This window comes from Brachyhypopomus gauderio, chromosome 5, assembly GCF_052324685.1.
Source record: "Brachyhypopomus gauderio isolate BG-103 chromosome 5, BGAUD_0.2, whole genome shotgun sequence".
NCBI lineage: Eukaryota > Metazoa > Chordata > Actinopteri > Gymnotiformes > Hypopomidae > Brachyhypopomus > Brachyhypopomus gauderio.
In genome coordinates, this window is record NC_135215.1 from 22040598 (window position 1) to 22053086 (window position 12489).

Consider the following 12489-nt stretch of genomic DNA (forward strand, 5'->3'; position numbering starts at 1 on the left):
GAAGGAATGCACGAAAGGAAAAGTGCCTTTTCATACAACAGAACTGCAAGCTAATTTTACTGAGTAGCACAATTTTGGTTTGGTGACAGATGAAACAGCAAGTGGTTTTGTTGTAGTTGCTGTGGCTGCGTATGCGTGTAACCCTGATATTTAGTTTGAGGATTATTTATTGGAAAATATATTTTATTCAGCTTCTTATTCAATGACCATTCAATGACAGTTTGACATGACTTGACATGCTTCAATAAATTCCCACGGGGGCTGAGCCAATCAGGTGTTGCGAGAACTTCCAAGTGAATATGCAAGATCAAGACGGGGGCTGAGCCAATCAGGTGTTGCGAGAACTTCCAAGTGAATATGCAAGTTCTATATAAAACCCCCTGCCAGTATCAAAACATTCAGACAGTTCAGCTTGTGAACTTGCTCTGTGCTTTTACTACAACTTTTACCTTGCTATTACCAGATCAGCAACCAACAGCCTTTTTAAAGGCTCATTGACCTTTATACTGCAGTATATTATTTTATAATATATATAAATATTTTTAGATTATATTATACTATACTATATTGCATATATTCTGTTACATTATTTTTATAGTCTTTTCAAAGGCTTATATATTATATTACATTACATGATATAATATTACATTACTAGGCCTGTGTTGAAAAAATCGATTTTCCGATTCAGAATCGATTCGCATAAGATGATCTGATAATCGATTTGTACGTCCAAAGATCGATTTTTTAGTGAACTTTTACCCCCGCCTCTAAAAACAGAAGGACAGTTTATCCAGTGTCAGTGACTATTTACAGTTAGTCCATGTCACTGACAGTTTACCCAGTGTTTTTACAGTTTAAAAAAGTTAAAAATGTTCTTGTAACGTTGGGCGCAAGGCGATGGACGAGACATAATCCTTTACACTTTCCAAATCGTTACGTTTATTACATTTACCAAAGCGCAGACAGCGCACATAAAACACATTTACATAGAACATGTGTGACTCAAACATCGACGAGCACAGGACGCTGCGCGACCACATCAACCCCACGTGATTACGAGACGAGCCACAGGTGAGGATTATCACAAGACGCACCCGCACCCACGGAGATACACAGACGCAGACGAGTAGACGCAGACAACGTTAACACACGCCCAACAGGGAGGGTTCAGGGACCGTAACGTGACAGTTCTGTTATTATATTCGCACTTTAAAGAAAAATACATGTTTACATTTTATACTTTCAGTTTATTAAGTGTGAGCACTTTTAAAATAAAAATGCATTTGGTAGCAACAGCTTTTGGGTGAATTCCTAATTATTTCAATCATAATAATAATGCACTGGTTAGTGTCCCAGTAGGAGTCCACTGTTGCAGATATAGACACCTCAAAGATGTCCTCTGTTTATTGTCCAGCCGTCAGTAACTACCAACTACCAGTAACTATTTGCTGATTAATATCGATATAATACTAGTTTTAACATGTTGCTTCTGTACATAGTCAGGAAACAGCTCAAATACATTTTTAATAACACTAAACCCCGAATTGGATCGAATCGATTAAATCGGATTAAATCGAAATAAATCGATTCTTAATCTTCAGAATCGGAATCGGATCGATTCTTGGAATTTGAATCGATACCCAGCCCTATACATTACTATATTTACTATTGTCACGTTACGGTCCCCGAACCCTTCCTTTGGGGCGTGTGTTAACGTTGTCTGCGTCTATTCGTCTGTGTCAGTGTATCTCTGTGGGTGCGGGTGTGTCTTGTAATTATCTGTCTCACCTGTGGTCTGTCTATTTAATGTGCGTTCGCGCAGTGTCTTGTGCTCGTCGTTGTCTAAAGTCTGCACGTTGAGTGTATGTGCTTCAGTGTTCTCGTGCGCCATTGCACAATATTTGTTGTTATTAAACGTAACGTTTGCTACGTAAGCGGGGATCCTTGGCTGCGCCCGAACGTTACAACTATATTAAACTTTGAAAGGTTCACAGCCTTTTTCAAGGCTAGTGTAACGTTGCTAACTAGCAACTCACAGCTTTTTAAAAAGTTTATTGTTATTTGCACATTACATTATTGATAATAGTAGAAGTGTAAGCTTTATAATAGTAAAAAAAAGTGCGCGTGTGAAAAAATAAAAATAAAATTGCGCGTGTGAGCATGCATGTGTGAAAAATAAAAAATGTGTATGAAAAAAAAGTGCGCATATAAAAAAATTAATAAAATTGCACGTGTGTGAGCATGCCCGTGTGAAACAAAAAATAATAAAATGCGGGTGTGGAAGAAAGTTCGCGTGTGAAAAAAAGGGCGCGTGTGAAAAATATATATAAAAAAGTGTGCGCGTGAAAAAATATATAAAAAATGGCTGTGAAAAAAATTATTTAAAAAATGTATGTGAAAAAAGTTTGCGTCTGAAAAAATAAATAAAATTGCGCGTGAGCGTGCGTACGTGTGAAACAAAAAATAATAAAATGCGTGTGTGAAAAAAATGAGCGTGTGAGCGTGCGCATGTGAAAAAATAAAAAATGCGTTTGTGAAAAAAAGTGCGCGTTAAAAATTTTTTTTTTTAATTGCGCGTGTGTGAAGGGGGGGGGGGGGGGGCTGTGCAACCCTTTGTCCAGGGGCCCAGACTATCCTTAATCCGTCGTTGGGTGTACCCCATGGTTCAATTCTTGGGCCATTCTTATTTAATTTATATATGATTCCTCTGGGTGAAATCATGCATAATTATGGGATATCTTACCACAGCTATGCAGATGACACTCAGATCTACATGGCTCTCTGCCCAAATGACTACGGTCCCCTAGACTCACTGTGTAAATGCCTTGAGCACATAAACAAATGGATGAAACATAACTTCCTGCAGTTAAGTCAGCAGTCCAATGCCTAAATATCTAAAACAGGCTCAATACTGAATCTTCAGACAGCACTTTACATGTAAAAAATATTTCCCCCATTCAAAATGAATTGGAGAAGTCATGAATTATCACATGTAACTGTTTTTAATATATCAAGAATTCAATGTAATGTATCCTTCTTGATAAAATAAATTTATTGTTACATGAGAATCAAATTCCCAATTTCAAGAAAAATAGGAATAAAAGCTAAAACGGCTTTCCATAATAAATAGAATTCGTGATATCAAGTAAAAAAAGTAATAAAAGCTAAATGCCTGAGACATAACATCTAAACCAAATGAGCAAATGAACATGCTTTTTCTCACACGGTTCAACTATCACGGTACGCATGCTCCATCCTGATGTCGTCCATAGCTTCTAATGCTCCTCATTTACAATCTTTAGAACAACGCTGCCGCGCGGAGCACGAGCTTACAGAACACTCTTTCGACTCGAACCAAATTTTGAACATGGCAATGGCAGGAAGTCGTATTGAAACTAATGATAAATCAGCAAAAGCACTGTTAATCTCTCCTTTAAAAATTAGACAACTTCTCAGTGAGGGCTTCACTCCGGAGGATAATGAGGACGATGTCTTAAGTCGGTAAGTGCGTTTTACCATGGGAATAAATGTTAGCTTAGCTAGCTATCTAACTACGTTCTAGATAACCGGTAAATATGGCTAGGAAGTAATGTAGCTGTTCAGCTAATCTATTTCAAACTAAATTAGAGCAACTGTTTATTGGTCATTAGTGTAGCTACCTAGCCATGCTCAGCTCGCCACATAACCATATACCTCTCTAAGGGTAGTAGTAACGTCAGATATTTGCTTTATATTATCAGCAACTTAACTAGCTAACTTAGCAAGATGGTCATACTTCGCCGGTCACTGTACTAGCTTACAAGCCAGCCAGCCAGCCAGCCAGCTAACTGGAGCATAGCTGTTGTTATATTTTAATAGTACCAACAATCTATAAGATAAAACTAGGGTTTGGTGGGTTCCATAAATGTTCACATCGTGTGAATTGGTGTAGAAGCCTGGAATCGTTGGCATCGATTGTTGTAACCTAAACAACTAGTGCAAGATAATACACAATTAGTTATAGTTGGGTTATGCACAAGCAGGATGATATACAGGTAGCTTAAGTTGCTAGTTTAACTATGGCATAAAGTATGTGGGCACCTAACCCGTCATACCGCTGTGAGCTTTTGTATATATCGTTCGAACAACTGTACATAGAGTCGCCCCTCATTTATAGCTAGTTATATCTAGAAGATTTTTGGAATGTATCAGGGTTGCCAGATTACTGCTGTAGTTTCCACCCGAAACGAGTTTCACATCAGGTAAAATGCATGAAAATCCACCCAAACATACATATTTGTGTACTTTGAAAATACGGCAAATATTTAAAATTTTGGTTTAGTTTGTATTGTATTTGCACTATAACTAAATTAAATACACTTACAGTTTAAAAGTAAAACTCCTGTCAAATAATCACAAGACATGATTGATACATTTTTAAATATTGTAACCTTCCCATATCAATTATTTGAATAAATACAACAGTTAGTCAACAGACCACTTAGGCTTATCAACAGCTTTTTAACATGACAAAAATAGACAATTCAATAAGTAAAATTGTTAATTTGAAAATTCAAAATGTTAGATGTAAATGTTTAAAATTTTAAAAACTGTAAAAATAAATTTGATAATGTGCAAATAAAAATATTGCCTTTTTAAACTTTTGCATGTGTTGGGATATTTTCTCCAGACCCAGATCGGCCCCAACACTGCCCCGATGAACCGATTGGTTTTGACTGAGTTACCCAAGCAAAGTCTTAACACCAAAAGTTCTTTTAGACCAATTTATATGGAATATAAGTGAGTACAAAATAGCCAAAGTATACGTGGTACAAACTCCAGTGCACTGGTGCTAGTTGCCTAGAACTCTACCTAACCCAAGTGGATCTCAGCAGAGTCAGAGCAAAAAGTCTTCCATGCTGGGTGATGTCCTCCATTTCATACTCTTTCTCTCTCTAAGTTTCTAAGAGATTGTCAGTCATTACATTTCTTCCTTTACCTGTGAAAGGCTCCATCAAACGCAACGCAACACAATATTTTCAGACAACCGTTGACCAGCCGGCCTGCTTTCATCTTTTCAAACATCAGCAGCCACACAGAACTTAATCCCAAATTTATCGGGTTTATTGGCCATGTGCTGAGTGAAACGACAGCGAGCTTTAATTGGGAACAGTTGCTCATCAACAGTTATGTTCTCACCGGGCGTGTAAGAAGCAATACTGTTTTTCACAAATTTATCAAATATCTCTGAGATCATAGCAAATTTATCAGTCGCGAGGCGGGTAGACCTTGTGCTCTTGTCATCAAAGCCCGGTAGCGCATTATATCTCAATGTCTGTGTAGACATTGTCTCTTTGAAAATGGGATTTCCCAAGTCAGCAGACCAGTATTCATCAAGTTTCATGATTTTACCGGCTGTTATACCTCTCAAATAAATGAGACCCACAAATGCTGTCAGTTTGTCAGCTGTTAGTTTGAAGTGAGCATTATTTCGTTCAGGCTCTGCCTCTGTGTATTTCAGAATTGCACCCCACATTTCTGTGTCAAACACAGTAATCTGGACAGTGGACTTTTAATTTTGTCCTTGGCATAACACGTAGGCCCTGGGGGTTTTTCTCACAATATTGCACTGTTGTGCTCTACCCCGAGGATTGCCAGCAGTTTGTTCAAACCATACCTTACTGTCTTTGGCCTGAAATGAGTCACCACCACACTCAGTTTCAGAGTCCGATTCTGAATCAGATTCAAGATTCAGATCCATTTCACTTTCGCCCTCTCCATCAGACACCTCACATTGTTCGCCCTCCGATTCCATCTCATCAATATTGCACAGCATGTCCAGTACTTGCTTTGGGGTGTACATGATTCTCCATGCCATTTTTATAATGCACTATGCAACCATTCATACACCCAAACTGAGGAGTCACGCAAACTGTGTTGCTATTCAAACGCCCAAACCGAGCTTTCAAGCAAACTGTGTTGCTGTTCAAACGCCCAAACCGAGCTTTCAAGCAAACTGTGTTGCTGTTCGATCGCCCACGCAGAGTTTTCACTCAAACTGTGTAGCTGCGCCCCGACAAATTTATAGCTCGCGTTGCCTCATGAATGCTATTGTGAATAGTGTTCATAACAGCACCACCCATGCCATCATCTCAGTTTTACGTTGCTCGCAAAGGTATGCATTTACATTCGTAACTTGCATTCTACTTAATTCTTTTGTAATGCCAGTGTGTCAAAAGCAGCCATACATAATGTATGTATCTAACAGCTAGCGGTCAAGTAACCAGTGCTCGGCGCTTCTAGGTATAAGTAGGTCGAACAGAGGCAGCGCTTGTAGTAGACATCACAGCGGTTAAATGACCGGCGCAATGGTGCTTCTAGTGTTAAACAACAAACAGTATTTATTAATACATAATTGAGTTATTTTGACAACAGAAGTTGACATTAAAGTTCAAATGAAAAATGTAACTCTTTGTACACATGTGCATCAGTAGCGAACCGTGACCATTAAACCTGGGCCCGCTCCCGTCACACACCCCCCCCCCCCCCCCCCCCCCCGTTATTTTATATTAAAAATATTGACGGAAAAATCCGTCAAATCATAATAATAAACCACACACATGCGTGTGTTGTCTGTTTTGAGGCTGAAATATGATCCACTCACTGGATCATCAGCGCTGGATGGATGACGGTGGTGTCATTTGATTGACTTGCGGGTCATCCCGCCTTCTGATTTTCGGACATTACGTAAAAAAAGCTACCTCCCTCCAGCCTTAAGTCCAGTTTGTTTTGGTCAGTTAATGTTTTCAACTTGATTGGTCGTGCCGAAGACATTAATGCATAAACATCATACAGGCGGTCCAGGGGTTACGAGGTTCCCGAGTTATGATTTTTCATAACTCAGTCATGGCCTGGCGGTTAGGGAACTGGTCTTGTGACCGGAGGGTCGTGGGTTCGATTCCCAGACAGGTCATGACTGAGGTGCCCTTGAGCAAGGAACCTAACCCCAACTGCTCCCCGGGCGCCGGGCTAGGGCTGCCCACCGCTTTGGGCACGTCTGATCCACAGCCCCCTAGTAATCACTAGTGTGTGTGTGTATGTGTTCTGACTGCACAGATGGGTTAAAAGCGGAGGACAAATTTCGATTGGGGTGTAAAAATCACAATTGACAAAATATGGCACATTTCATTTCACATTTCATTTCATGTTCCGATTTACACCGAAAATCGATTTACGGTGGATCAACGTCGTAACCCGGGGACCGCCTGTATTTCAGACATCGGAATTTTTTTTTTGAGCCGGTACAGGTGGTCAGACGATTTGGTTAATCCTGGCCGCCTTACGGCGTAAGGTGTAATACATGAACAAAAGCACAAAATGTATGTCCTAATAAACCAACACAAAATATTTATTAAATATTTTATATATTTAAGCTAACTATAATCATAATACTTGTAATTCTTTTAAACTTTATTTGCATATTTTCTTTGAGTTGTCTGGTATCCTATAATTTACTAACAGTAATGAATAAATAATTAATCATGCCTGCCTCAGAATATTAATAGAAATTAGTTTTTTTATTTCACGATAATGATTACCTGACATATTTATTATTAATTAATTTAAAGATTAATTATTAAATATTCTAATTATGGTACAATTCCACTCCCCCCCCCCCCCCCCCCCCCCCCCCCCCGCTCATAAAAAGTTCAAGCTCAGGAATTTTTCCCACTATCACCCCTGCAATAATATCTGTACTAGATAACTTCTTAAGCAAAATAAGGTTCCAAACAAAATAAGATTCCACAGCTCCGTTTTCCTCGGGAGCGAAATATGTAAATAACGTGCACGAGGGTATCAAAGGAATGAAATGAAACTAGCTAGCGGTGGTACGCTAACGGGTGGGCGGAAATTATCATACTGTTAAGCCTGCCCACTAAGAGGTAAGATTTGATTGGTCAATTTTGCTGTCATTTGAAACTGGTATTGCACTGAATTATAACTGCAAGGCCCTCTATAAACGACTAGTGGGCCCACCAATCACCAACTTTCTGCGGAGGCATCACAGTCCTGATAGGGGGAGACACAGGCTCACAGGCTTCCACTTAACCCCTCACCTTCCAACACTGATTCTAAGTTGGACATATTGCGGAAATGAGAATTTTACCCTAAAATGTGAAGAAGAAAAAAATAATTCCTCATGCCGTCACAATTCCAATTTTGTGAGAACGACTCAATAATGTGATAAAAAAGCGAACTATTTTGAGTATATTTATAAATACGTAACTTAATTAAGCTTAAGGTGCTGGAAAATACTGAAAATGGACCTTGAAAGTGCCGTACAAGTGCTTGAATTCCATCTTGTAAAGGTGTAAGAAACCTGCAAACATAACTTTGTTCATTCCGCTGAAGTGCTGAAGGCACACATGAAGTTACACAAATCAATAGGTGCATGACCTCGCAACGTGACTGTGCAGGGCCAATGCGCATGGGCGGAACCACCGCGAATGTAATTTTTGATGCGCGGACCCTCCTGCCAGTCACAATGCGTCAAGAATAAACGTAGCGGTGTTCTTGTCGAGGAGTGCTCCCCCCTCCCTCTTGATTCAACTGGCTTAATTTTCAGATTTGGGATGTTTGAGTAGGGGGATTATTCTGAAACTATTCTGGACGCCAGACACTGTATTGGTGTACATGAGACAGGATATTGCATCCATGATGAGATAAATACATCAACACACATACACGTTTACTAACACTTTGTTGGTGTGAATTTTTTTCTTGTGTTGTAGGTCCTCTCAAATTTCGAACTCGCTGGGTCCAGATTTCATCAATGAAGCACCATGTGAGGCTACAAACAAAGATGCTTTCTTTGCTAGAGTGGAATCGTACTCTATATCCTTTAAAGCTTTTCAGATGTTCTTGAAACTCGACTGTGCAGATATTAATGCAATTCAGTAAACACATTTTATACAAGCATTACCATTTGTGTCTTCATTAGGTAAAATGCTTTAATTAGAATTGTAATTATAACTTTAAAATATTAAGAAATTACTTGTTTTCTTCAGAAATATGTCTTAACTTGCAAACTGTTTGAAATGGACTGGAAAGCCCTGTGTTCTCTCACCTTTGAGATGTGCTCAGTATGGCTGGATTAATGTAGACTGCGACATGCTGAAGTGTTCCAGTTGTCAAATGTTCCTTTGTGCATCCGTTCAACCAACCCTGGACTTCCAGAAATGTTAGTTATAATCAGAAATTGTTTTGAATTTAAGCAAATGATAAATTAGCTGACAACAATGCTAAATGTACTATGAATTGTTTACTTTTACATACAGATGAAGAACGTGTTTTGGAGTTGACAAGACAACTTCAGAGCCACCATAAAAAATTTTGTTCATGGCCGGATTTTCCATGCCCTGGTACTTGGAGATTTCTATTGGTCACATTTATAGACTCTTAAAATTCAGTGTGTCAGTGTATGCCTTTCTTTTTTAGAAAGATTTTGGATGGTTCCAATCAATGAACCCGAAGAACTGCTCAATGATTTCCTAGAACGTTTCAGGAGTGCTTGTCAGCTTCAGCAGCAGCTTCCTACCATGAAGCCAGAGCAACTCAAAGCTATGGTGAGAAAAGCCTTTTCAGTGATTTTCCCTGAAGCATGAAATATTTTCCGCAAAATGCAAACAACTTCCCAAATATAAAAAAAACCCTTGTTTTATCTTTAGTTAATCTGGGAAGAAATAGACACTGAAGTATAACAACACAAGCCTGTTGCTCCAAGAACATTTTTGGTGACCAGAATGGCCCTTGGTGTAAAATGTAAACCTTAAAAACTAGCCACACAAAAGATTATACATTTAACAAATTTTTGCATTCAGAAATGTTTTGGTTTCTTCCAGTAAACACATATCCATGTTAAAATATGTTTACATGATGAGTCAACTATGTAGGAATAGGTGCTGGGCGGTATGACCAAAATTCTATATCACGGTATTTTCCAAAATTATATCGGTTTCACGGTATTTGACGGTTTTTTCCCCCCATGCATGATGTTAACGGCATTGATTACAAAAATAATTACTGCAGTAGTGGTTAAGAGTACCCTATTCCACCATTAGAAAAATGTCTCCACCTAAGTATTACATGTAATACAGATTTGCATGGCCTCACATGATCAGTTTTCAAATAGTAGCACTAAAGTTGCAGTAAAAATGAAAAACCTTTTAATTTTTTTATCTCTTTTAATGTGATAAAAAGCTAATTATTTCGACCATATGTGTATTTGTATAAATATGTAACTTAAATAAGCTGAAGATGCTGGAAAATATTGAAAAATGGACCTGTAAGGTTCCGTACAAGTGCTTGAATTCCACCTTAAAAGGGGGGTGAACCCTGCAAACATAACGCAACCTCGACATGCCACAGCGGAGCCTCCACGATTGCTACCCGTATTTTATAGACTATAAACCACTATAAAAATGTTTCTTCACCCGTCAGGGGGTGGAGCAGGAAGTTAATCAGGTGGTAGGACAAAGTTGTAAATCAAAGAAGAAAGTGCTCAATTTCATTTAGCACATGCAAGCAGCAGGCACGATGGAGAAATTATTTCAAACGAACGTGTTGTGCCAAATTCTGACTCCCCTCGTTTATGCACATGCATAAAGATGCTACAGATGATATTCGGGAGTTACAGTGATTATAACTTAGTTCATTGAGCACTCTAGTTTTGTCCTAACTAGATATTTAGACATAATATTGCTGTAATACTGTGAAGTCATGTGGTCAGTGGTGAACTTCAGTATAGCTAGTGTGTATTTTATTTAAAATAATTAAAACCCTTGAGCCAGTGTGTTTTAGACATAGATAATGCCGTTTGCTGTGATGGATAATTAAAGTGTAGCTCTCATTTATGAATAGAAACGTAAATTGACAATATCATCTGTAGCGCCTATGCGTGGATAAACGAGGGGAGTCAGAAAGCCAAAACTGTAGCACATGAAATGCTACAGGCACCGTTCAGAAACTGATCAGTTCAGTTATGTTCCGTTAAATGTTCAGTAGATATATGCGACTTTTAGCCCAGTGTGGCTTATAAAACATTTTCCATTTTTTTTAAACATTGTAGGTGCAACTTATAATGAGGTGCGATGTAAAGTCGAGGAAATACGGTAATTTCTGACAAAAGACACGGCTCCTTTCTTTGGCTAAAATTCCTTTGGGGCATCATTTACTTCAATGTTTGGTAGAATTTGTGGTTCAGAATGTCCCTCGTTTTCAGCAAGCTAGATTTTCTGTGCTCTGTTGCATGTGTGCTTAGCGGCGCAGCAATAAAAAGCGTCCCTTGAGAAACAATTAACGACCGTGCTGCGTTCTGGACACGTGAAGGTTATTTAAACCAGTGTGGCCGGTTTATGAAAAATTCTTATGATAACAAAAATAAACATCGGTTTTTGGTGCGAACCGGTATACCGCCCAGCACTAGTAGGAATGACATTATATGGCTATCACTAAGAATTAGCTTGGAAGCCTTATCACAGATACTCGTGCTATAACAAAAAATTTTAAAACAGAGTGCCAGAACCAGTATTAATTTTAATACATTTTTTAAAAGTGTTTGACAACATTGTCTATTTATGCTTCTCTAGCAAATTCTAACTTCATTCCAATCATTTTCTAAGCACTAGAAAACCTAAAGGTGGAAAAACCATGTAAAAATATTTTTTTTGCTGAACCATCTCTTTAAATAGTACCAGAATGAGGCACTGAAATCTATGGTGCAAATTGGTCTGGTATATATCAGTCATTTCGGAACCAGTGCCTTACTGATTTGGTACCCAACCCTAATGATGTGTGTTAACTGAAAATAATCTGGAAAGCTAAAAAAAGAAAATGAAGTATTTGTAAAATGGTTTGACATGTTCAAATATTCTTAATGAGGTTAGAGCAAGATTCTTAATTTTGTAGATGAATGTGGTCTGCAGAATTTTTGATTGTTATGAAAAGGTCAAATACATTTTCAATTTTATTTATTTATTTAGAAAGGCTTTTTTGATTGTACAAGTTGGCTTCTCTGTCCACAAATTACTTTTCATCTTTGTATTTGTAACTGCAGGCATTGACTGAAGATGTAGTCAGTAGGATCTTGCAGTTGGTTGAGGATAAGCAGAAGATGCGGGATGAATCTTCATCAAATCCCCTCAGCATCCAGATTGCTGCTTGTATTGTGGCTGTGTGTGGGTGGGGAACAAGGTAGGAAAGCTTATTAAGTATCTTAATTTGCCAAACTTGTGTAGAATATTTCAGGTAGTTATTCCATGTTGCCAGTACAGCCAGATAGTATTAAATAGAAGAATGACACTACTGCCACATTGTAGATGCCAAGATGTTACAAACCCATGACCAAAATAGCGTGTGTGGAGTAGATAAGGTGTAAAAGTCAAAAGCTATATAAGCAGGCGGATACAACAGGATAACTCTTTAGTGCAAGGTGTGATAGCAGCAGACCAG

At 38.4% G+C, this 12489-nt stretch overlaps 1 protein-coding gene across 2 annotated transcripts in view; it reads left to right on the top strand.

Moving 5' to 3' along the window:
- The first annotated feature begins 3219 nt into the window (after positions 1-3219).
- zc3hc1 (zinc finger, C3HC-type containing 1) overlaps positions 3220-12489 on the top strand; it is a 75110-nt gene continuing 65840 nt past the window's right edge. The window contains exons 1-6 of one of the 2 annotated variants that reach the window (XR_013130962.1): positions 3220-3501; positions 8772-8874; positions 9070-9220; positions 9318-9401; positions 9478-9605; positions 12095-12231. Coding sequence is in view for 1 of the 2 variants with exons in the window: in XM_077006500.1 (XP_076862615.1) it covers positions 3260-3501; positions 8772-8874; positions 9070-9220; positions 9318-9401; positions 9478-9605; positions 12095-12231 (845 nt within the window). In the remaining variant the exon portion in view is untranslated. The remainder of the gene's footprint in view (positions 3502-8771; positions 8875-9069; positions 9221-9317; positions 9402-9477; positions 9606-12094; positions 12232-12489) is intronic. The other variant, XM_077006500.1, reaches the window with a different exon arrangement.